Consider the following 26,760-nt stretch of genomic DNA (forward strand, 5'->3'; position numbering starts at 1 on the left):
GATTTAACCAAAGAAATGGGAACAGGTGATTTGCTTTTGTAAGAGGCTGCTGGCAAAGTGTCTCAAGATCCAATTTAAAATAGTATTTTTGCAAAGTTGTCTTTTGTGTGTCAACACAAAATTGGTTCATACCTTGAGTTAAATGCCTTCTTTATGCTTGAATGTTTCATAGAAGGTCATCAAAACAACAAAACAAAAGAAAGGTTAGCTCATTGGAAGCAAAACAAAGAAACGAGGGGTGGCTCAAGACTTTGTAGTCTAGTTGGCAAAAGTATTAAGGTAAAAAGGGTGGGGGTAAACAGTCAAAATTGTTAGCCATCTTGACGTGTTTAAGCTAACTGAAATTATGAACTAGAAGCGGAAAATGATAGTGTGGTTTTAATTTAAATGCTTTGCTCAAAGTACGCAGTAAGTTACTGCGTACTTTGAGCAAATGTTACTGGCAGTAACATTTGAAATAGCTCAACAAAAGCATGAAAGTGAAAAGTGAGTGAAGAGTTGAATGTGTTCACTAAACAAAGGGGGAAAAAACGGTGAAAGTGGTCAGTAAACAGTGAATTACTTTTAAATGGAGGAGTTAAAATTAGAACGTCTGCCTCCTTGGAAGCAAAATATAAAGAAATGATGGATGACTCAAGACTTTGGCACAGTACGGTCTATCACTCACTGTGACATCTTGGCTTGTCACATGGCCAACTTGGCAATTTTATTTTAAAAACTTGTTTTCCCTGACTTTTTAGTGTTTAGTTTTGACTCAGCTCATTTACAGAGTTACATTTGCCAGAAAGTCACAAAGTAGCCAAAATAAAACTCATAGATATGCAGTTTAATTGTTGCCTTCTCACAGTGAGGATCAGGTCCTGTTCAAACACCGCCTGTGTTCCAGTTAACCTTTAACAAGATGACCTGGGTTCAGCTGCGTCTGGAAGTTAAGACCCACGCCGGAGCAACACTCTGAATCCCTGTCAGCTCCACTCTGCTGTTTTCTGTCTGAGAATGACCTTTGGCCTCCTTACCCAAGATAAGAAAAAATGTCCTTGTAGTGGGGCCACTCTTTTGATATTTAAAAACAGACAAATGTGAATTATTAGAATTAAACTGGATGCTTATGCCTGTTTTTGAGCATTAATACCGGTAGTAGAAACATCACAGAGACACAGCACTTATATGTACATTCAAAACTTTATTATGGAATACAGTGTAGAAAGCATTTTCCCAGTCAATGCAAATGGCCTGCACAATATTACACAGTGGAAAACAAAACCAATAAGATAACCCACAGGGGGGGAAAAAAAAAAAAAAAGTAAAAGAAAGATAATCCTGCTTCCTCTTCTACTCTACTGCCCTCTGTTGGGCTTCTAATGAGCACCCTCCGAAAAGCACACACACTCATCCCTCTGCAGCCCCCACATCTACATGTTCTACTCGCCATTTCCTCACGGATCTCAGCGAGGGGCCACAGTGCGTCTCCTTCCACACAGTGTTAACACGGTGACCACCCGTCAAGCATGAGCTGACCTGATAATGCTGAACAGGGGCTTCTTGCCTACCTCTGACCAACATTGGATCGCTGCTTTGCCCCCCCACCCCAAGCCCCCGGATTTGCCGTCAGCTCTTGATGGTAAATCCCATCATCATCATCATCATCATCATCAACGCTGCCTTTCAGGAGTCAAGTGTGAGATGATGGCAGAGAGGTGAGCAGCATGCCTGAAGGAAAGGGAAGTCGAAAGAGGAGGGAGGTGCTGGGGTGGGGGGGGTGAAAATCCATTATATATACACACAGACTGCCTGCCTGCCTGCCTGGCTGGCTGGCTATCCAACCGGAACTGCAAGTCATTTCCTCTCTACCTCCACCACCTCCTCTTCTCAGAACTCCACCTGTTCTATCCGCAGAAGAAAAAACAAAACCAAACAAAAGAGACTGCGTCGGCTTACAACTGGATGAACCACCAGACTAAAAACGAAAACACGTACACGCCGAGATGATCTTAACCTCCATAACAGACTCCTCACGTGTGTTTCCCCGCCTTCACCCCCACCCCCCGCCTTCCCCAAACAACATACACTCTGACATACGATGCCCTTATTAAAAAAAAAACCTAGCATGAAATGATCAAGAAACCAAGAGGAGTGATTTCCGAAGCCTTTAACACAATATACTTCAGTGAACGAGAATAATATACAGAGATGAAGCCGGCTCCCTCTCCTGCAGCTTCTGGAAAGTAGCAGGATTAAAAAAAAATATATATATATATATGTATGTATGAGGATCACACTTAAACGGCAAAAGAAGGAGGAGGAAAAAAAACAAACAAAAAAACAAAAACATATCTTTTAAATGTGTTTTTTTTCTTTACATGATATCAAAGCAGAGCCCGTTCATCTAGATTTATATATATTTTTCATCATTGTTTTTAAAGTCACGTGATCACGAGAACATACTAAATGTACAATCTTGCTAGAATGACAATCTATAAGTGAGAAATGATCTCGAGAGAGAGCAGCTGTAAGATCTCCGTGTGGTGGCGTTTTGTTTTTTCCCCCCTTTTTATTTTCTTGAAACTTCCAAATCCTGTTGTCATTGTTGTCATGCACTACATAGGAACAGCTAAGACTTCAGCATTACTTCTGTAACATTACACGTAATTTAAAAAAAGGACTTTACATCTTTTTTTTTTTTTCTCCGTTTTCGGTCTTTTTTGAAAAACAAAACTGGAAAACGATAAAGAGAGAAAAAAAAGCAACTTTAAAATAAAAACAGCTCATTCAGAATACATGATTACTACCGTCGTCATAATCATCAACATATTCACCATCATCATCAGAATCAGCATCTTCAGATATCCTTAAGAGCCTTGTGTGACTTAACACAGCCCAGCTGTTGTATGAATGCACAAAACAAAAAAAACAAAAAAAAAATTAAGGGAGAGGATGAAGGGAGGGAGGAAGGGAAGGATCCAAGGAGTAGGGAGGGAGAGGAGGCTCATTTATACTCCAGTGTAGACTGTAGAGAGTGTGCAGTAGTGGTGCAGTAGGCGAGGAAAACACTGGGCCTCGTAAAAATCATGGTGCTGCTATATTTCCAAAATCATATAATCATTACGAATACGCAAAAACAAAAACGATTCAGAGGAAACTGCTCGATTCTGATGATTCTGCATGCAACAATTTTTAAAATTATTTTAATAACAAAGGCCGAGGCCAGCATGCGTCTAAACACCCTACTGATCAGCGGTCGGATCTGCTTACAAAGTCCACACCTAAAAGCGACCCGAGCCTAAAAATAAACATAATAAACCCAACTACACACTGGCCCTGAATCAGTGTTGAGAGAGAGCGAACGTGTGCTCGTCTTCCCCAAGAGAACGGGTTTGTTTCCATGCACCGGGCAGGGGCTTTGCTTGTTTTAAGGTTTTTCTTTCCCCTCCATACATCAGCAGGCCCTGACGGAGCAACGTATAAAAACTCCTTCCTTTAATTAAAAAGGCATCTTGCTCCAGTAAAGTGAACAAACTTGGTGCAGAGTGGCTTGGCCGCAGTGTAAGAAAAAAAAAGAGAGAGAGAAGAGAAAGAAAAAAAAACAAAAAAAAAAACCCATGCTACAGTCGCTCCTTGTGCTCGTAACTGACTATTTCAGTCACTTAAAGATCCGTCTTTTGGTTGAAGGGAGGGCTGGGGAAGGGAAGAGGAGGGAAGGTAAGGGGAGGGGAGGTGACGATGTGTGGGATGAGAATGGTTTGTGTGCATTTGTTGTTGTTTTTTTGTGTGTGTTTACGTATGTGTACATGTGACATCCTCCTCAGTTCTGCATCTGCTCGAAGAACTTGTAGGTTGGGTTCTCGTAACCGTTCTGCTGCATCTTTGACAGGTGGCGCTCCTCGGGGGTGACGGCAGCATCCACCTGGAGGAGAGCCAAGGGGTGGGGGAGACAGAAGGGGAGGGAGGTTACAAGCAGAATAGGTCCTGTGGCGTAATGTAAACACAATTTACATTTTAAGACCTTTTTACTGCTTCTGGGAAAACATTAAGAGTAACCAGGCTGCGCTGGCTATCGTATTTTTTTTAATTAAACATCTAATGAAAGTTCTGAAATGATAAACACAGATAATTAAAAAAAGAAAAGCAGGAAATTAATCGGTAACAGGCTTTAATCCAATTATATTTACCAAGCAGATATAATTAAAACTAATTTTTTTGCACAGCTTAGCATTCGTGCAGCACATTTTAAAGCCTTTATCAGCGACACAAATATCTGGATACTTTGTTTCTACGTCGTGCTGCACAAATGGCTTAAAAGCGCCAGTGCATGCACAGCATCCTCCTCACACGCCACACCGACGAACGCGCGGGTCAGCTGTTTCTCACCTCGATGACTCCGTGGTGGATGGAGGTGTACTGTTTCTTTCTCAGCATCACCAGGGTGATGACGATCACGGTTGCTATGACGACGCCTCCGACCATCAGGCCGATGATGGCGCCCTTGTTGGAGCCCACATCCTCTGCGAAGAAGACCTGTGGGTGCCGAGCGGTCAGGTGATCAGTCAGTGGCACAACACACAACAGATTGTGTGAATTTAAGCGATATTCTCGAGGTCAGCACTCGCTTCGTTTCCTCACATCTTTTGCTGTGCTTGCTGGGTTTAATTACATCTCCTACCTCTTCTTGTCATTTTTGTCATTACGGAGTCAAATTTAGCTTCAGAATAGCTGCTCGGGAACAAAGACAATACACACACGCACACAAAAAAAAGTGAAGACGACTTGATGTGGGCAGCTTTTTTTGGATGGAAATATTTTCTTACTGCGGATGTCGAGTGATTTACAGAAAGAATAGCACAGCATAAAAAAATTTAAAAAAAAAGCATCAATGCAATGACGCAGCACCAACAGAACACACTTAAAAACACACACACACACACACACACACACGAAAACTAACTTCTGTCAGAGTGTGACAAAGTGGCCAGGACAGAATTAATTTGCCATTTGTCACTTGCATATATTGTTATTTTGTGTTCTGTTATTTTTACAGTCAGCCATAATGCTTTAATTTAGACATTGCTGGTGTAACTTCTCTTAACACACACTATCCCGGGTTTTGTTTGTGGTAGCAGTAGTTACATCCTTTACATCCATGCATGTGTTTTAAAGCAAACACTACTAACCATCAGATCATCTGAATTTTCTTCTGTTTACAGGCACATGTCTGGTAAATTGTTTCTTTATGTTGCTTTGGTTATACTTACCATGGTGTCCACGTTGTGCATTCAGGTCCTATATGTGAGACAGGTGTATGGGAAGGGCCGCCCACTACTTCCTGTTTATATAGGGTCATGAGGTCAATGATTGCATCACTGGGTGTAACCAAATGGAGGGTTTTTCATTTTGTATAGTATTGTTTGTTTTCTTTAAAGTAGCCTTTTGAGTTATATTGTATGCAGTGTTTTACTTTAAAAACCATTTAGTTGAGTAAATGAGTTTGTCAGTTTCTTGCATGACTTTATTCCTGTTCTTTGTTTAGAATTGTATTATTTGGTTTGACCTATTTTGTTTCAATGGTAGGGACTAACGAGGTCAGGTGTGGGCAAAGTCTTGTATAAAGCCAGTGGGATTTTTGTATGCCTGATTGATTGTTTTATGGTAAAAGGGAGATGCTAGCAATAAAGTATGCTTAAAAAGAACTTCAATTGTCTGCTAATGCTATTTACTTATCACCTTCCTTGCTGCTTAAGTTATGCTACATCACACAGAGAATTTGCACATTTATGGATACATGCAATTCTTTGAATGGTCACTTGAGGCTGATTCCAAGAGTGAGTATATCACTGTAAACTACTGTGTTAAAATGATTAGTAGTGACAGAGCCAATCTATTATAGGACCAATGCTGATGCCTGGTGATTAAAAAATCTGATATACTGGTCGATATTTCTTTGCTTTAAGCCACAAAAAACATGATGTGTTGTGTGTAGTTATTTATGGTTTCTTACTGAGATAGCACGTCAGTCCATTTTAAATGTAATCTTATTCTACTGTCACAGCTGGTCATGGATTACTCATATGTAGTCTCCTTAGATTAGCTGGTTGTTGTCGTTTTTGGCATTTCACACGCATCATCACAGCGATCAAGAAATTTACAGAGTGCCCTACAGGGACAACTGGATTTTCCGTAACGCCAAGTAGCTGTAGCATAACTGCTTGCGAGTCACTGAACTGAACCTTCTGACCACATTTGTGGTGTTGGTGCCTTTTGGATTTATCACATAAATAATTTCTGTACAGTCACCTGAACTAACAGTCCCCTCATAGTTCTCCAGCACAAACTGCCATATATCTGTGCCTGTGTGATGGACCTGTGCAGTTTAAGGATGCAGATTTCTAACCAAACCTCTTATTAAAAACAGCGGGTAATTTTGCACCCTGGTCGCTCCAAAACAGGAATTCCCATCGTGTTACTTGTGCCGTCTTTTATAAGTCGTCTTTGGTTTAAGGTCATTAACTTCCAATTTGAGATTTTTAACACTCACATTACTTTGGTTGTTTATAAGCAAAGCAAGCAAATGGATAGAAAAGTAATAATGGGTTGAAAGCAGAGCACAGCACTGATGCACAATGACTCAGCTCCAACACAAAACTATTAAAAAAATAAATAACCAAACAAAATGAGAGCTTCAGCACATCTGTCACAGAATAACGGGTGCTCGGTGGGACTCATTTTTCACATTTTACAATGATAAATAGAACCTTCACTGAATGGGAAAGAAAAAAAGAAAATAAAAACACCTCCTGATATCTTCAGCAGGGATAACGGGACAGAAACCTCCTCAACCGGCACAAAATTTTGCTACTGTGAATATCAAATTAAGGAGACGAGTTAAAGAGGCAGCCTGACACACTGACTGCTCACTGTGAATGCCAGAAATGTGATATGTAATAAAATGTAGGGATTAAGGGATTTGAAGCCTTTAGGTGAGAGGAATAAGGTACGTGGATTTGGATTTGACTGAGGATGGATTGAGGGGTTTTTTTTGTTCTGGGATTACAACACTGGATGAGATTAATGAGTGCGTGCAGAACTTAGCGATATTAACAGCATCAAACTTCCCCGATCAGAGGGCACAGGATTCATTTATTTATTTTTCAGAGAGGAGCACATCGAGTGTGACGCACGCATTATCACGGATGTCTCCATGGGCACCTGTCTCCATGGTGACAACCTTGGGAAGTTTACCAGGAGGACAAAGTGGAGCATGTGTGTATGTGCGTGGAGGAGAAGGGGGCAGAGTGCAAAACCCGCATGTGTGAGTAATATGCATCTTTATGTGTGTGCGCATGCCTGCGTCTATTTCTGTGGGCTTATTAAGCAGCCTGAATATTCAGATCAGCGAATCCCAAACGAGTCTGCATATCTGCACGGCTCCGCCTTTGCTCACCAGTTTCTGGTGGCGAACTTCGTACTCTGTGCTCTGTCTGTCCTCAGTCTCCATCCGCATCTCAGGAATAGCTTCCATCTTCATTCCAGTCACTGGCGAGGGAAGAAAAAGTACAATCTATTATAGATGGTGACATTAAGCCACTCTCTCGTTCTCCTGCTGAAATAAAAAGCTCTGACTGAAGCACACTGGATAGCGGAGAGCCGACTGCACCAGCAGTACGAATAGAAAAGAGCACGGCATACGCAGGATGCATAGACCGCGTGCAGCTGCACCACCAATCTCTTAACAGCCACACCTGCGCCTCAATGGAGGTCAAGTGGAGCCGGCTGTGTGCAAATATTGACTCTGAGGAGAACATGCTGTGGTGCCTTTACTTCTACAGTGTACTTCAAAACAATCTCAGAATCTTGTATAACCTGAGCAAATATTTTCTGCTAGCCTCAAAACCACTTCAGCTCAGCACTCGCATGCACCAAATCACATGACCTAAAGCACTTTATGATTTATACCCGAGCTGGAAATGGCTTACAGGCCCGAGGGAATCATTATGTACTGAATAACATTAATATCAAACTACAGATGCTCACATCCCTTTCTAACACACACTGTAAATTAGTCACACCTAAAAATATTCACTAATGTTATCAAACGTTACCATTTTAGTAACCACACATCATTTAGAGCCGGGGCGTCAGCAGCTGTCTGCTGTGCAGCTAAATTCCTTCACACTGACAGAAAGAGGAATTTTGCTGGTCCGGCTCACTGAAGATCAAAGTGGGCTGCATGTGGTTCACGATGTAAAATGAGTTTGGCATCGCTGATTCAGAAAGTTAAAAAAAGCATCAAAGTAGTTGAAATGATGAGCTACAAAGAGCCTGCACGAGTTATTATAAATTGGTAACATTACTAGTCCTCCATGGTCTTTAAAGACCATACTGCACATTTGTAATTGAATCAGCTGTTTACACCTTATGCTACCTTTACACTAGAGGGGACAGAGGATAGCTGGATTTTTCCTAACACACTGTTGACACGTTGCTGTCGGCTTCCACCTAAAATGACTCTTGATCCGTCATCTGAACACATCACTACTGGTCATTGTTAAACAAAAGCACCAACCTGGTCGTGTTGGAATGCCTCCGTCGAGATTGGGGCGGGAGTCTACTGGCTCAACTAAAAGGGGAAGGCAGAGAGAGATTTCACTTTTCAGTCGTTGTCCAACCTAAAAAAAGGAGCTAGAATATCATTGTGATGCATTTTGGAGGCTAATTTGTTAGCTACTAGAGCTACCACTCGTTATGACAATGCGGTGCTTCAGAAAGTACCCTGGTTGTCGGTATTGGGCTGGTTGAAGCTCTCAGGGTGAATGAAGCCGACTCCAGCCAGTCCCAGAGTGTCTTCCTGCGGCAACAGGTCGGTCTGGCCATCTCCCAGCTCCTGGTCGGGCATCAGGGCGTCATTTCCATAGCTCACCCTCACGTCTGTCTGCAGGTTAGCCAGCTGCTGAGCCATCTCTGCCTGCTCCCTCTGCAGGAGCTCTGTGTGAACACAACCAGGAGGGAGGCAGGAAGACAGGAAGGAAGGAAGGATAGAGGTCAGGAGTCAAGAGGGGAGAGAAACAGGAGGTGGAAACAAGAAAGGAAGCAGTATCATTTATTCACTTGTCATGTGACTCTATTGTTGTTTCAACACAATATGGTGAGAATATTTCCGATGCCAGTTAGAATTAAAGAGGAGACTAATTTGTTTGCTACATGATTCTTTAAATATGAAATCCCACACTGTCTACCTACGCAAATGTTTCTGGTGTCAGAAGGGAGAGACCGCCTCAGAAGGAGAAATCCTCCTTTAACAGACCTGATGTTTAGCAAAGGCTGAGTGAGGGGTTTCTCTTCTGTGTGTTTGTTCCCGTTTTTTTTTTTGTTTGTGTTTTTTTGCCGGGCGGTACAGACTGTGACAGACTGCGTCTCCAAGATAGAGACACAGATGGCCACATGACGCACACAACTCCAATAAACCCAAAAATCCACAGAAACCTAGCAAATGGAGAGGAGGGGGAGGGGAGGGAGGGGGATTTATCTTCCCAGCGAACAGTTTCATTTGACTCCTAACAGAAGAATTAGGCCAAATGGCTCCAATGCCCTCATCAGAGAGAGGGGAAAAATAAAAAAATAAAAGCGTTTTGCAGGCTGGAATTTAGAGCATTCAATCTCTATTACATGTAATCAGACCAGTGCGTCTTCCCCTGCCTTTCTCCCACCCACGGGTCATCTCCACTGAGTCTCGGTTAAATGTACGTCAGCATCACTCCCTGTAGTTCCATCACATTTGCCTGGTCTGCATTGTGTTTCCTTGTGCTGATTTTAAATGGCTGATAGTGGAAGTTCAGCGAGTCTTCAGTGGAGGAACTCACCGACTTGGTCCTGGATATCATCAGCCACACCGGGCACTTTGTAGAGGAGTCCGAGAGATTGGTTCATGCGCTCCTCAATAACGCGCAGGTGGGTCAGCACCTTTTACACATATCAAATAGGATGTTTTTTTATGTTTCCCAGAGAAAAAAAACAAAAACATTCAACTGAAAGAGCAGGAAGCACAAAATCAACATGCTTTACACTAAAAACAATAAAGAAGTCCAATCATTTTTCAGCGTGTTTGATGCTACCTGAGGTCTAATCTGGGCGGCCTTCTTGGGATCCACCATGCGGACGTGCTCGAAGTGTTTGAGGGTGTGTTGCCTGTCCTTCTGCTCAGCGCGCACGTACTTCTTCAGCAGGCTGAAAACATGACGGGGCTGCAAGAGACAGCGGAAACAAGACAGCTGGTTAAGAGCAGAGGAAGCAGAAGGAAATCAGTCACTTCAAGCCTAGCCTTTTAAAAATTTCATTTTGATTCTGTTTTTAGAAATCTAATTTTGAAAGCCTCCATAAAAACTGGCAATGTGCAGTTGCACTGTAACAAAACACAGAGGTCTAGCAAAACAGAAAACATGCGGGGGGATTTATTTATGCAGCAGGTCAGATAAAAGGGAGCCGTACTTCAAAAGAAAACAGAACGAGGGATGCAGAGATGAAGAGCCGGGAGTGTTAAAAAGCAACCTGGAGATGGTTCATTTTTCCACAAGACACACAGTTTATTACAAAGTGGCTTTAATACGAGCAGGAGAGCACTGCTGAGCTGTGCGTGCCGCTTACCCGGGGTGGATCCTGCTGCAATGCAGTCAGGTAGCTCTCCAGAGCCAGGCGGCGGCGGTCGTTCAGCAGAGCCTCCACCCGGGCCATGTGAGTCTCCACCAGCTGCTGGCGCTCGCTGGCTGCCTCTTGCTCCAGTGCTTCTACCTTCTCTTGGAAACGCTATAAACACACAAAGGAAATTACCAAGTGTGCATCAGAGGAGGAGGAGGGGGGGCGATGACACAGCACACAGGCAGAACATGCTCGCCTTACCTGAATCACGGCCTTCTTTTCAGCACGTGGAAGAGTCTTGGCTTCCCGCTCGGCCTCTTCCCACTCCTTCATCACCTGAAGGCAAACAAAGGAGGGAAAGATGAAATAAAATTAATAAAACAAACTGTCAATCTACTGTCATCTTTTTATCCTTCACATGCAAGTGAGGTTTTACTTCTCACAGGTGTCAAAGAAAAAAAAAAAAAGTGTGATATCGCGCTCAGAATATCAGCAGGAAGGAGTTTCCCCTGATAAAAATCACAGGGTGTGGATGCTTGCTTAAAGACCGGTGTGGTGAGGATGAAAAACAGTTTGTTTCCCCCTTTTTTGGTCAGTTACATCCCCTCCAGAACGATTATTGCAAATCCTACATCTGTTTTGCCCTCTCTGACTTATTTGGGGGATTATCCAATCCTATTCAGCCCTTTACCAACCAAAGTGTGAGCATATATGAAACGATGCCTCTCTCGTCTGGAACTCTGGAAGCTGTCGCATCGCGGCGGGCCATCTGGCTCTCCGCCGGTTGATTAAAGAAAACAATTAAAGTTGAAATGGCTCAGTCGGCTCACTCAGGAGGGATTAACAAACGCACCTACTTGTTTTACTTGACATACCTTCTCTTGCCATTTTCTATTCAGTGAAATCTTTGTCCTGATACTCTGTTTTCCCTGCACATCACATTTATTAAAATGAATGTCTAATGAGGAAAATAAATAAATTCCAGTCTCAGAGTACCTGGGACATTCTCTCACGGTGCTTGGCCTCCAGACTCTCTTTGGCCTTCTGGAAGTGTGCATGTTCATTCTCGTCAGCGGGCGTCTCCAGGTAGTGGTCCACTGCATCGGAGGAGCTGGGCGTTGCTGTGGGAACTGCGTAGAATTTGAGATGAAGGAAAAAAAGACTTTAAGCGACGCTTCTCACTGCTGCTGCACACTTTCATTTGGCAGAGCTGTCTCAGCACACACAAACACTCAAGTTCAGAAAGGGTTAATAGGGTTAGTGAGAGCTCAAGAGAGAAAGAATATAAGATAGCAGCTGTAGCTGGAAGCAGCCCCCTTCGAAAGGGAAAGAGCGAGCCCCTCAGATGACCCGCAGTGCTTTCTAGAAGAGAAACAAAACCCCTCTCATTTATATAACTTCATTCAGAGCGTGATGGAGCTCTCCTGCCAAACCACAGATGCTGGAATTTATCCTGTGGGCTCAGAGGCGCGCACTAAATTGTGATAGTCTTACCAACAAGAAAATAAATTGGATCAGTTATTGCGTGAAACCTGGATTTAATCAGTGGAAAGTTGATTATCTCTCACAAACGCGCCATCGAGAGCGGTTGTTGGTTTGTGTGAGAATCTGAGTGCACGAGACGGTGTGATCGCGTGAAGGTCGCGCATCATGTGAAATTGGTTACGTCTGAGGCGAGCACATGACTGCGCAAGACACACACACACACACGAGAAAAGACAACAGGGAGATGTTATTCAGTCTGACCCTGAGCAGAGCGTTTTCTTAGCCTCTGGTCTCGCAAATCCTTTAAAGGCCTCGTTCACCCAAATTACAAAAAGCACTTTTCTCTCCTGCCTTCAAAACAGACTAGAATCAAGTCCATTCAGCGAGAGTATAGCCAAGGTTATTTTTTATTACAGCTACAGATCTCCACTGAATGCATCACATACAAGCAAACGTGCCGCTCTGAACAGACGACAGCTTGGGAGTGAAGTCATTTGTCACATACCCTTGTACTTATCCAGCTGTATTTGTAAGAGCTTTGGAGCATCATAATGATGTAATGTTGTGAAGGTTTGCACTTTTTGACCAGATTTTAGCTTTTCTAAGACCTGTTTTAAGAATTAAATCTTGGTTTTAAGGCTGAATTTTGAATCAGAGTAGAGGTGAGGGTTTGTTATGATGGCCAAATGTCAGGATTAGAGGCTTGGAGACGTCCCTGTAAAGCAGTTCCCCACTGATTCAGTTCAAATCATCATTTTAATGTATTTGTGTGTGAATGCAGGATGAAATGTCCCTTTAATGTTCCTTGATGTTATTTAGGGTGGCGATCCAGTAATTCCCTCTTTAGATATAATCCACGTCTGCAGTGATTCTACAGCATTCTTTGTTTTTGCGGTAATCATAACAATGTGATCTTTTCCCTTTAATTAGTCTTCGTTTGCTCCACTTTATTGGTGTGGCCTTTTCCTGCGCTGTAAAGGCTACAGCGGGGTATAAATTAATAATAATAATAATAATGTTAATAATGGCATCGATTTACTGCTCATTATAAACTCAACAGCTAAGTCCTGATTTCTATCCTTGTTTTCCTTGCTAACTGATCTCATAGCTGCACAAAAATATGAAGTGCTTTCCAAATAAAGCCTCTTACAATAGCTAGTTTCCATTACCTGGACAAGTAATAAATCAATGCACTGCACTAAAGGGCTGATAAGAAGAAGAAGAAGAAAAAAAAGAAAGAAAGAAAAAAAAAAAAAGGACGGGAAACTAACCAATTTCAATATGAGCTATTTCAAAAATACCCACTTCTCACTACACAATAGGCTCTTTTGTAGACAGGACTATAAGCATTGTTACCCAAGCATTGTAACAAAGGAGATGACTGAATAGAGCAAAGATGTCAGGAACATGCACGCTAGGATTTATATGTCTCGCTAAAAACTGATCTGTCAGTGCAGTAGCGTTGGTGTAATTGTTTTCCTGCAGTCCCCTGCAGAGAACTCACGATGTCAGCCTCACAGAGTCTGCATGTGAATGAATTCATTAAGAAAACATCCAAGTGGGGAGCCTGTGTATGTGTGTGACTTCAGGGCAAAGGTTACAGTGCATCATTTTCTTACCTAAACCATGCTCAGAGCAGAGCAGAAATCCTGAACTCACACACATGATCGATTATATTAGATCACAATACGGGGAGAAAGAGAGAATGCCGCAGGGCACACATGCACACAACCACCAACACACATATTGAGCAAGGTCATTGAACCTTACACAGTGAAAAAAGTGAAATCAATGTCACGCTGTCACACACACAAACGCACACCTGTAAACAACAACAAGGGGGAAGTAATTTGGCAATCCAGGGCTGAGTTACCATTTGAAATCCAATCAGTTTGTGACTCAGCGATCGCGTCTAACCAAACACAGAGGCGCTGAAAAATACATAAATCAGAAAATAAATAATTTTCCTCCCCCAAGTTTCAAGTTTCCATTAAAAACCTCTGACGATTCAACGTATCATCAAGCAAAATATAGAATAAATAATTGAGCAATCATCCCCATTTTCAGCGATACCACTGATAATCAATCATCACAATGTGGAGATGGGAGGCAGGTATGCTCTGTGAGTGTGTAATGTTGCACTGATGAGTTTTTCCCCTTACCTCTACCTGGGGAATGTGTCACATTCTGCAAAATTGCACAAGGGTAATTTGACATCTGATTTCGGTGAATTGACTGAATTAACTAGAACTTTTTTCCTCAGCGATGAGGACGAAATAATGTAAGCAAGCCCACACCACATCAGGGACGCGAGGGCGTAACAAGCAACGAAGTGAGGATTATTGCAAAATTAATTTGTGCCTGGATGATTTTATGCATCGTATTCATGCTGCAGTGTCATATATAAGATGATGGCCATGAAATAGCTGTAATTATAGAAATTATACTGGTTATCCTACAGGCTTCATAGGGGGAGAGCAGTGCAGCTCTTGCAATATAAAGCATGCCATTTAGTTCATGGAGCAAACTGTCCATGAAAATAAGCCCTGTGTATCTAACCAGTTACTGGAGCTTTTAGGCGTTGGCACCTCGCTCCAGCGCTGTCTGCTAAAATAAAAATAAAAAATAGGCATGTCCAGCTCTTAACAGCTTTCAAAACAAAACTACGTTCAACCTGTTCCAAAGTTAAATGTATTGGAAAATAGAAATGCTTTAAAGCACAGGTGCACCCACACAAAACGCTCGGCGTGACACGCCAGAAGGACCCAACCTGCTCACTGACATCGGTGGGTGTGAAAGTAAAGGCAAGAGTGAGTGTGCAGGCAGTCAGGCAGGTGTTTTTAATAGAAGTGCGGGAGAGGTAGAGTCAGTTTTTGGTGCAAACATATTTATTTACCTGACGGAAACACACACACACACACACACACACACGGAGAGTGTGAGGAAACGGTTAGGCAGGAGAGGCACAGCGAGCAAGAAACTTCAGAAACTTGTTTTGCGGCTAGTAGACAGCTGGGATAGACCGGGTGAGTAAAAAAAAGTGAGGAGTTGTGGACAAAACAACTGGCAATTGAGCCAGCGAGACGCTGCCTTAGGCTGGACTTACTGACGCTGCTGCAGACAGACAGGCAGTACGCCTCTGACTCAAAGTTATTCCTGTTGCCTCCACAGCCGCCGTAGATAAACTGAACACAGCGGCCTTCCTCGCGGTCAAAGTACCAGCGGGGCAGCATCGCCCGGCATGGACCTGTCTCTGCACTGGCCCAGCACACATCTTGGAGGACACACACACACACACGTACACACACTTATCAACCACAAATTCCCAGAAAACCTCTGTAGTTAATCATGCTGGAGTGTCATCGTTGATTGATGTCTTTGCAAAGAAAAAAAAAAAAGATTTAAATTTAAGGACACAAAAATAAATACAGCATCTGGAAAAAAAAAGTTAAGTTTTACGCATTATTGATGCTGCCTGGGTTTGAATCTTTAGACCAATTTAACGCTAATGTAGAAACATTGCTGTACAACCAATTCTGACTCTAGTGAAACGTGGCTAATGAAAGCTGTGAGATGACAAATGAACACGCTGAGAAAAATGACAGCAGGAAATTAATTGGTGAAGAACACGAGGTTCAATCGCGTTCAGCAAAGCATAAAATTTTTTTGCAGGGTAATAAAAACAGAAAAAAATCAAAACATGTTTAGCTTGTTGTGCGATTGTTCCACATTAATCTAAATGCAAAATCTCCAAGTCACCTGACGGCTCTATTAAGCACGTTTCACATATTCCAGCCTTTTATTTACCAGACTAACAAAAACACTTGATGATCCTCACCCCTGACAACTTCCTCCACAGACTCTGTGGTGGTGGTGGTGGTTGTCGTCATGGCAACGTTGGTAGTCGGCTCACCGTCGATGAGCGAGTCGAGGATGTCGTCATCATTGTCATCGTCTTCCTCTTCGTCCTCGTCGTCCACCAGCTCCTCATCTTCCTCTCCATCTCCATCCTGGTCATTGTCCAGCACGTCCTCTTCTTCATCCTCTTCCTCTTCCTCCTCTTCCTCTGCCACCTCTTCCTCCTCGTCCTCATCCTCGTCTACCACAGATGGCTTTGTTTCCTCTTGCTGCTCCACTGGCTCTGGCTCACGCACCATACTGGGAGAAAAGGAGAGAAGAAAAAGGGGAAATGGTGAAGCAGGAGGGAGTCAAGAGACATATGGTGGAAAAAAAAAAAAGTGGGGTGGGGGAAAGGAGATAAAAAATGAAGGAGGAGGTAGATGAGAAGGATGAGGGAGGCAGAAGAACGGAGACTATGATATAACCATTTTGCAGCTTCCCTTCAAGAAGAGAAATTGTGCCCACGTGGCGAAGCTACAAATTAAATCGGCTTCGCCTCCGATCACCTGAACACTGACGCATCACTCTGCTCTTTGCTGCCTTGGCCTCATTTATTTGTGCGAGTGCGTACCTGTTGTCAGAGTAGTCGGTCTCCGCTCCGCCCCACCAGACATCAGAATCATCAGGATCCTGCTCAGCACTATCGGCGTCACGCTCCGCCTCAGCGGGGCAGCACACAAACTCCACTCCTCGGAAGCGGTCGATGCCGCACGGCAGCAGCATCCCATAGTCGTGGAGGTTCATGGTGCGGTCTCCGCAGGACTGAGACGAGACAAAGCGGATCAGTACATGCTCGTGTAAGTCATTAAAGGAGGGTGTGTTGTGTGTGCAAGTGTGTACACACCTCTTTGGCTACAGTGTGCCAGTGCAGGTGGCTCTCACACTGATCCATGCGCTCCTGGTGCAGGAACTTGCACTTATCAGGAACAAGCAGAGCATCGCTCACAAATTCTCCCACTGCGGCAAAAAACATACACACATTTAGATTTAACATAATCGGAATCTTGTGTCCGACTGGCTGCAGACAAATTTCAACAAACACTGATTCATCTCATAAAAAGCTCTTTTGAGTAAAATCAGAGCTTCATATAAACCGAGAGATTTTTGGCCTCTATAAGACAAGAGAGGACCAACATCAAACAAAAAGTGGGGAACTCTTCTGCCCATTAAAACCATTAAAGTAGGAGGTTCAAAGCTGGCCACTGCACCAGTCTTGTGAACAAAGACAGATCCTATTCACAATCTGACTGCTGCCATGACCAGCCAACAGGAAAGCAGAACTGACGTTACGTGGAAAAATATAAAAATCAAGATGATTTGTGGCAGCTGACTCCTGTCCTCATGTGTCTTGATCCCAATAATGTAGTCATCATTGCCATGCAATCTGCATGCATCAAACCATATATCCTACCCAAGGAAAACTGTGAGGATTACAGTGAATTTGGGTTTAGAAGTAACTAACCACACCTATGAGCGCTGCTTTGGGATCGTGCTCACACACCATGTTGCTTGTGTTAAGTAAATCTGGCAGATTGTGTGAAAACTGAGTGGACTCACCTAGGCAGCGGTAAGGCACCACGATGTGCATGTGACTGCGACACTGCTTGCGCCCCTTCTTGCACCAGTTCTGGATGCTGACTGGTTGATTGGCCTCCACCACGTTGGTAATCTGGAGTTCAGGGTAAACCTGTACACACAACATTAAGTCTTACAATGGGACACTATATCTACTGAGCAGGGACGTGTCACCTGCTTTCCTAACATTAGCTTGAATGACTTAATAGTCAGCTTGTCACACTTTTGGCCACAGTGAGCTCAAACTGATGATGCTGAGCTCATCTTTAGTCATGCCTTCTTAGCCACATAGTTACAGCCATTAAGCGTTTGCTAATCTATTTTAAAGATTATCAATCCTTCCCTTTTTAAATTGCCTTTAAAAAAGAAAGAAAGAAAAAAAGAATCCACCACACCTTTCCTTTCAGAATAGTTTTGCTTTTTCTCCATCCCCCCGAGATACAATCTTCACAGCTCTGCAGTGCTCCTCGATGCTGTTCCTGCCTACCAGGACTGCTGTGTTTACCTCTATATTCTCAGCCATGCGTGACATCTGCCTCTACGCAATATTCTGAGTAGGCATGTCATCCCTCTCCCTTCGTTCTTTTTCATGACACCTCCTCTTCTATTTTCTCTGCCTTCACGCCTCTCACAAAAGCGATGGGGAAAAAAAATAGTCTTTCCATAACCTTCTTGGTTCCTTGTCACCGTAGACAAGTCGTATTTTTTCCTCTGTTCAGCTTATAAGAGGAAGGTTCTCAATCTTTTCCCTTTTTTGTCTTTAATATCAGCAGTTCAAACTGCATAAAAAGCTGGGATTTGGCAAGCATTTGTTTCTTATCACAAGATTTGTTATCAGTGTAAACAATGGGAGGGTAAATTTATTTTCCTTTGCTGTAATTTTTCCCCCCCCCCCAGAGACTGCTCACCTCCTTTTATCAGGTGAATTGCTTTTATCGTAGATTATTTACACACTGATAAGTGAGACTGCTGTAATTATCCAGATGAAAAGCTCCTGTTTTGTGTTTGCAGAAAAGTCACAGTGAAATGTAACAGCCACAGCAACGGCAACGAAAAAGAGCTCACCGTCTCACGTTAAACTTTTGGTTAGTTCACTTTCAAGCTGCCTAATTACAAGCCAAGTCACATGGACTTAAGCAGCTTGTTTACTGAGCAGAGTTTTGGCATCATGTCATCCTGCCAAACTGGGGATTTTGGTGACTAAAAACAAATCTGCTTGCCGACTGTGTAGCCCACTCGTGACAGACTTCCCTGTTCACTATTCACTTCTCTATTACACTTCTACAGCATCAATCCAGTTAAACTTGTGGGATATTGATCAGGTCAGTTAAGTAGCAGAAGGGGTCTGTTCATCAGTTTCATCTTTGGTGTTAACGAAACTAACACCTAGACAAGGCAACAATGAGACAACCACTAAAACAGGAATGGTTTTACTGGTGCAGGCTGCTAACATGTTCTCCCTCCTCATCTTTTCTGACTGTTTGTTCACTAGTTTTGCATTTGGCTGGGGTCACCGTCACTACTGGTAGCATGAGGTGATATTCTGGACCCTACAGAGGTTACACACGGTGCTCTCAGAGGGTCAGTCTAATGGTTAAAATCTACTAAAAATCGCCCATGTCACCACATCCCAAGTTATCATCTAGACTCATTCCCCACTCAAAACAAAATAACCACATAGCCGTTGACGTTTTCCCCTCTATCACACTATCCTGACATTCACAGTGTGTATCCCCCTGTTTTTAGTATCCCCCTTTGGGCCTTTTTATTACAATTAAAACAAAGATTTATATCAGTTGATTAATAGGAAACCTCCGCCCCACAAAAACACACACTTTACCTCCTGGCAGTATTGCAGGATGCCCTCCTTGGTACCGATGCAGCTCTTTGTGCCCGAGGGGTCCGGCTCCCACTTGCCAGTCTGGACGTTGATGTGCATGTTGAGTTTACCACAAAACATGGCCACCTGGGGCTCTGCCAACAGGCCCATCGAAACATCTGTAGGCACCTGCGGGTGGGCGGGGCAGGGGTGAAGGGGGAAAACAGAGAGCGAGAGATTTAATGAGATATACAACTCGCGTAAAGCTCCTTGAGCACTCGTGCTGAAAAATGCGAGACGGATGCAATTAAATTTTATTACTCAGATAGAGGAGGGTCGGGAGAGGAGAAGAGATTAGTGCGTTAGATGAAAAGTAAGATGAGACGAGCTGGTTTAAGATGAGAAGTGGGAAATGAGGGGAAGATGAGGAAAGCCGAAGATAAGATGTTTGTGAAGGGAGCGCTGGAGCAAGTTTTTTTCTGTACCCCCGTCAGATTTCATCAAAAATATAGGTTTATTGCCATAAAACCCTTAACAGTGCAATCAAACACTTATTGCTGCAGTATTGCTCACTGTTCAGAAAGATCCTGCTGAACAGAAACGATGAAAATAACAGATCTAAATAAGTGAAACAAAAGTGATGGACTTGGTGGTGGGAAAAATAAAAATCAATATCTTTACAAGAATAAATTACCTCAGACAACAGGCCTGGGGCAATCTAATACACCCTCTGCTGTCTATGATGCTCAGCCACATGCGCACATACACCCACTCAACTGCCCTGTGCTATACCCTATTCACGGGTATATCTCTGCTCGTGTTTTTGCCTTTTTTCCAGGACAGTATAGTGTTTATATAACCCTCTGTTGATTTGTTTTTGGCTCATTTCTCTGGGAACAAGCTGGCTGCAGGCGCGGGGAGTGTGTGTCCGTGCGTGTTCGTGTATGGAAGAGAGAAAGCCTGCCTTTGGCATGACTGTATTAATTTTTGTATTAATTTACGCTCCTGGGTGTTTGTCGATTCGTGCCTCCTCTTATGCGTGTGCCACTGCTGACTTGCCCGCATAAGGAGGTTTTGTGCTGGAGCTCCCCTAGGAGAGGAGGTGCAGACAAACCTCTGAATGTCTGCATTGTACTGGCAAATGAGCTAGAACAAAATGGGAGGGAATACAGGAGGGTGGGGAAGGAGACAGAGAGAGAGGAGAGAGGGGGCTGTTGCCATTGTGTGCTCCCCTAATCTTGTTAATGGTTTTGAAGGGACTGGCAGGCAAACAAATGTTGTTTTGTGAGATGGATAGCATATTTTTCCCCCCCTCCAGACTTGATTCTCTCCAAGCAGCCAGGGGCATAAAGTTCTCTTCCAATATGAGAATGGCTGGTGGGGGCCATCAATTTGGATTCAATTTAAAGCCGAAAACTCAAACCTTTGGATCAATTTAGCGAGTGAGTATCTGGTTTATCGGCACAGAGATGAACTATATCAGCTTTCATTATGTCCCATTTACACACATATTGTATTTACACACTTGGCAGGAGGAGAAGATGGCAGCACTCTCTGGACCCGTTACTTCATTTTCTATTCTCACCTGATGGCGCTCAGAAAAGCCAAGCAAAGCGGAAAAGAAAGCTTGCCAGGTACACAAACGCAATAAAAATCTACCTGTAAGCTGTAATGCAGCTGAGGACTACTGCTGTGAAGCTGGGAAATGAACATTGAAACATATCGAGCTGAAATGTATTCAATTGGCTCTTTTAAAAAAGCAAAACAAAAAAATTGCACCGTTAAAAGAAAACTGTTATATACATAGGTGCTAGCAGTAGTAAATCCATCTGTCAAATAGTATAAACAGAGTGTTTTGCTTTACACTAATCAGATTCATATGAAGGCGATCACATATCTTGGTAGTTCTCAATTATAGACTTGAAACCATTAAAGGGCCATTCAAAGAGCGCATTCATTGCGAAAAACTAATTAGATTTTACCCCTATTTATCTGCAGCCCTTTTATTTCAGTAAATGCAATTACTGTGAAAACAAAAAGCAGGATTAAGTAGAAATTTATAATCTTGATCAAAAATGATGAAGCATTTCTGCAAGATCGCACTTACACATTGTAATTAATGATAAACAATCTTAAATTCTGAGCGTTTATAAGTTACTATTTGCTGCTTACAAACATGTGAGATGAGGCTAACCAATGTATTTTATCATTAGCATCCTGTTCTTGTCAACTGTTTTACACATAAAACATAGAAAAATACAAGGGCATGCAAAGAGAGCAACTCCACCTGAGTTGCAAGGGCTTTCCTAACATTTAATGGTTTTCAAATAGGCGTCTATTGGACCGCAAGTCTTTTTGCAACCACAACTATCGCCATCTGGTGGCCTTCAGACAGAATGCAGCTTTAACGCACTTCTAGATTGGTTTAATCCATGTTTTATACTGTCTACAGTCCAAATATGGCGTCTTATGGCTGTGAAATGCACTGAAGCTTTAGCATTTTAGACCAATGGGCTAATGTCCAATGTCGTTTGTTTTGAGGCATTTAACTTAACAGTAACATCATTTTATCATCACAATGAAAAAGAAACCAAATTAATAAAAACAGTGTAATAATGTGTTTGAAATGAAACCACAGCACGCACGCACACGCACACACGCTCTCTCTCTTCGGGTTACACTGACATGGGTCAAATATGCACACCTTTAAAAGTTCACATCCCCCACTCATCAACATAAGTGGCAGCATGTAGTAGCGCCAAAGTCAGTAAATCCCCATCTCCACACACGGAGTAGAGTGTAAAGTCCCCCATTAGCCGCAGCCCTCCTCATCTCCCACAAATGACGCTTAACACTGGTGGCCATTGGTCTTGACACTAAGCCATCTGCACAACCCAGGGTTATTTAAGGGTCTGCTGCTCGATTCCCACACTGCCATCTGTGAGCCATCAGACACAGATCACAGTCCGCCTTGTTCACTAATAGTAAAATCCCAGGGCAAAGTAAGAATGGAAACTTTTCTTTAAAAAGTAGTTCATATACACTATCTTTTAATTAAAACTCTGGGTGCCCAATTCAATTCTGACCGTATCTCTCCACCCTCTGGCCTTACTCTACCGCGTACTAGAAAAGAGGAAAAAAATAAATAAAAAAACCTGACTTCCTCTCTGCTTTGGGGCATAGGTAGGGAAATTACTGCCGACTGCTTGCTGGCATTTAAATTCTGTGTGTAGAACTGTTTTGGTTGGCAAATCGTACCCCAGCTAATCATGCTCTCTTCCTTCTCATTCGCCGCTGCTATATCTCGACCGCTCCGTCTTCTGTTGATGGAGGAGGAGGGGAAGTGGGTTGTCGGCCAAGGCTTCGCAGCAAGCTTATAAATCAGAATCACTGGATGATCGAGAGAGAAGCAAGTGCGAGAAAGAACAATAACCACAATACCGAGAGACAGAGAGAAATGGGAGGGCAGATGAATTGGACAATAAGCCTTCAGGCTCGAGCAGGTCAGGCTCTTAGTAAAACTGAAAGGATGCGAGAATGAAGGGCCAGAGACAGATGATAAGATGTGAAGCTTTGGTGTCAGGAAAAGCTTAGAAGATGAAAAGAATTTTGTAGTCGATTACATCAGTTCTTTAGAAAGAACCACTGAATTTCTCATGCTGAATCTTCTAGTAGCTACATAAATAATGACTTGCACACTTTTTCCAGTTTACAAATCCTCTCTAAATGAAAGATGGGCTGAATAAAAAAGGCCATTCTTTTTTATTTTGTTGTCGTCTTCTGGTTTCAGAGACAACCTTGTGAGCTAGAATCTACCCCGAGCAGGCAACAGATGGACTCAATAAAAGGCAGTCACAATAAAATGGTGACACACGTCAGCAACAAAGTGTTGCACATTATACGAGGAGACACCAGGCTTCCCTCATCTCCTTCATTCGCTCTGTCTTTATCCTATCACGTCTCTGGTTCACAGTCCTTCCAGTCTGCCAGCCGGTCAGACTGGCACAGAGGGGAGGGAGCAGTAATCTGGGCACTGAGGATTAGAACGCCAGCACGGCCAGGAGAAATATCCCCCTTTGGTCTCAATCTGGCATGATAGGCATCACGGCAAAAACAGGGAATAAGCTAGGGGAAAGGAGGGTGATGGTATATGAGATTGACCCTGTGAAGATAGTTCAATTAAAGTCAGCAGAAAATCCAGTCACATACTGCTTGGTATGCTATTTCTCCCTGAAAAGTGATGCAACTAAAGCAGTGATCCATCCAAAAAAAAAAAAAAAAAAAAAGCAGCTTTCAGCTTCAGGCTGCTTTTATTAATCAGATTAACTGATGAAAGGAGCCTATTGTATGATCAAAATGAGAGCAAGAAATTCGAGAGCTCCAGTTTAAGAGGTCAAACAAATACCAGAAAAAAAGAAGACGAAATCTTCTCATGTGCCCTTTCTCAGCAGAAAACTGCAAAATTACTGCAACTGAGTAGAGAAAATATAAAGCTGAGCTACCAGGCGCGGTCGCAGCAACATTAAGTTGTGTGTAGTCTTTTGTTCAGGTTGTTACAGCTCGTTACTGAGCCCTAAAAAGCACATCACCATGATAATCTAAGTATAAAAAGGACATTGTTAACCCTCCAGTAAAAAGAAATGCACAAAAAAAAAACAAGCTAAAAAAAAAAATCCAATAATGTAATGCAATAACATACAAGTTTATATTAGTTTTGCAATTAAAGTGAGATTATTTCCTGCTGCAATTTTCTAGAGTGGTGTGCTACCCCACAGAGGGTTCTGATGAGAGTGACAAGATCAGTGCGGCGCTTCACCTCAACCGGCCCACATTTCTGTCACGCTATGATGTAAAAATCACACATGGATGCATTTCCATCACATCTGACAAATCTTAGACTCATGCAACGTGATCTTTGCTTCATCATCATCGTCGTCCTCATCGTGTGACTTTCAAATGTTCTGCTTTAAGGGATAATTGATTTGGTTGTGGTCTTTTTTTTTGGTTCACCCACTTTTGATTTAAAGATCAGTAGTTAGATTATTGCTAAAACTAATTACTGATGAGCCATTTTATAAATCAACAGAAAATCTGCTACTTTTTAATTTGAAATTTTTTTGTTTTAACTGATTGAGCCTTTCCCCCCCCCCAACAGAAATAGACATTAAAGTTACAGGTTCTCAGTTGGGAAGACTTGCTTATTTCTCCTAATTTATTACAGAAATTCAAAGTAGCATGCACAGTTTAGAAAAAGAGAATTAAAAAAGCAGAATTATAACTTTATATAAACCTTTATAGACTAAAAACAAATGAGAACCTTGCCACAAGACTGTCATGCTTACATAGGTCTATTCCAAATGTATGTCTATACTGACCACTACAATAGGTGCAGCTGTTCAACTACTCATTAACACAAATATCTAAATAGCCAATCACATGACAGCAACTCAGTGCCTTTAGGTATGTAGACATGGTTAAGATGACTCGCTCAAGTTCAAACTGAGCATTAGAATGGGGAAGGAAGGTGATTTAACTCATTTTGAATGTGCCTGATCTGCTGAGATTTTCATGCAGAACTATCTCTAAGGTTTACAGAGAATGACCCTAAAAGAGAGAAAATATCCAAGACCTCTTCACCCACAGAAAGTGAAGAATGGCTGGACAGGTGTCGATGGGAAGGTAACAGTTACAACCAAGGTCTGCAGGAGAGCATCTCTAAAGCCCCTTTTCCACTAGTACCTACTCGGATTGACTCGCCACACCTTGACTCGAATGGTTTTCCATTACAATCTAGTACGACCAGGATATTCGTGGTTGTCATCACCGCAATGCTACCGAGCGTCCCGTCGCGTAATTAGCATGCAACATGAACGCTGCAACAAAGGTGGACATAGAGGAAACAATATACCTGCTGGGACCAAGACGTTGTTTTTTGTAGCCATTTCCCTCGTTGTCGGGTAAGGCTGCCACGATTAGTCGACTAGTCACGATTACGTCGACTATCAAAATAATTGTTTGTGGCAGCCCTATTGTCGGGTTACAAAAATGGCAGTTTTGCTTTTCCTCAACGAGATGCTCACATGACTCATCAAGTGACGCCAGTGATCAGCCAATCGGTGGCATGCAGTCCGACAATGTCACAGTTTAGTATCTGATCAGATCGTTTGGAACCCCGGCCGGGCAGGTACTATTTTAGTACCTGGTACCAGGTACTGCGACCTAATGGAAAACCCTCAAAACTGTGCCAAGTTGATCTGAGTAGGTACTAATGGAAAGGGGGCTTAAATGCACAATATGTACTTTAAAAGCTTTTTGAATTATTTTTATCTAATTGTTGTATCCTTGTAAAAAAAAAAAAAAAATGCTGTAAATATCTGCATCATAACCCTGTCTTATTCCAGCATTTTCCTTCCTCATTCTGTCTGAAATGATCAATATATGATGATTTATTGTAACATAAAATAATATAGTTGGATGATGAGTGTAAAACATCTGAATTTTAAAAAGATCCAGTGTTAAACTTTATTTGAAAATAATGCTACTTCCCTACAAAATGCAGTTTTTAAATTATGTGATAGACATCTGGGTAAAAGCCCCTTTTATTCATTAAAGCATAGCAGACATTTTTAATTAACAGGGAAATGCTGACATCTGTAAAATAAGAAAACACACACACTTATATATTACTTATACAATAAAGCATAAGTGTATTCACTTCCCAATGGGCTAATCAGAGTCTATTTTTTAAACATTAAAAATAAAATAAAATAGAAAATGGTAATAAGGCTACTTTAAAACACCATACAGTCTTAAAAATGTCCCAAAATCTTGTTTTGTTTTTAAATCTCCTTTAAAAGAAAAATTCTTTTTGAAATAATTAGTTCAACCTTGAAAAAACAAATTCGGTGTAAACTCTACTATCTGCTCCTCGACTCTCAGAGGACCAAACATGCCCAGCGATCTATACCACTGCACGCCACTCCACACGTGGGAGTCATAAAGACATAACTTCTTAAATAAATTCTTCCGCTTTATGGTAAACTGCCCAACCGTTCCCGTCTCAGAGCCGCCTGTGACTGCTGCATTCACTGATGTGATTATCTGCATTAATAGCAGAGAAAAGCAGGGACAAGTTTATTACCCCTTTGGTGTCAGAGAAAGAAATATTACATCGCATGTATACGAAATGCAAATAAATCCATTTTCTCACGCACGCGGCTCACTCACAGAGAAGCACGGAAATAGTTTAATGTATTCCAGCGCACCAAAAGAGACACACAAACGCAATCTTTGAAGTGTCCCCCATGGGCACTGGTCCTGAAGCGCTATTAATTGTGCAGTCTTATCTGTGTGGCCCA

At 42.4% G+C, this 26,760-nt stretch overlaps 1 protein-coding gene across 2 annotated transcripts in view; it reads right to left on the bottom strand.

Annotated features, from left to right (window-relative positions):
- Positions 1–1,163: 1,163 nt before the first annotated feature.
- Positions 1,164–26,760, bottom strand: part of appa (amyloid beta (A4) precursor protein a) — a 35,741-nt gene continuing 10,144 nt past the window's right edge. Inside the window, exons 2-17 of one of the 2 annotated variants that reach the window (XM_005919998.3) lie at positions 19,424–19,591; positions 17,566–17,695; positions 16,853–16,965; positions 16,580–16,770; positions 15,947–16,266; positions 15,215–15,382; positions 11,620–11,753; positions 10,885–10,959; positions 10,633–10,791; positions 10,104–10,232; positions 9,852–9,951; positions 8,764–8,976; positions 8,558–8,611; positions 7,436–7,527; positions 4,369–4,515; positions 1,164–3,904 (exon numbers count right to left, since the gene is read on the bottom strand). In XM_005919998.3, coding sequence (XP_005920060.1) covers positions 3,803–3,904; positions 4,369–4,515; positions 7,436–7,527; positions 8,558–8,611; positions 8,764–8,976; positions 9,852–9,951; positions 10,104–10,232; positions 10,633–10,791; positions 10,885–10,959; positions 11,620–11,753; positions 15,215–15,382; positions 15,947–16,266; positions 16,580–16,770; positions 16,853–16,965; positions 17,566–17,695; positions 19,424–19,591 — 2,295 coding nt within the window. In that variant the 3' untranslated portion in view covers positions 1,164–3,802. The remainder of the gene's footprint in view (positions 3,905–4,368; positions 4,516–7,435; positions 7,528–8,557; positions 8,612–8,763; positions 8,977–9,851; positions 9,952–10,103; positions 10,233–10,632; positions 10,792–10,884; positions 10,960–11,619; positions 11,754–15,214; positions 15,383–15,946; positions 16,267–16,579; positions 16,771–16,852; positions 16,966–17,565; positions 17,696–19,423; positions 19,592–26,760) is intronic. The other variant, XM_005919999.3, reaches the window with a different exon arrangement.

Source organism: Haplochromis burtoni, unplaced genomic scaffold (assembly GCF_018398535.1).
Source record: "Haplochromis burtoni strain Fernald_Lab_line unplaced genomic scaffold, NCSU_Asbu1 Contig_40, whole genome shotgun sequence".
NCBI classification, from domain to species: Eukaryota; Metazoa; Chordata; class Actinopteri; order Cichliformes; family Cichlidae; genus Haplochromis; species Haplochromis burtoni.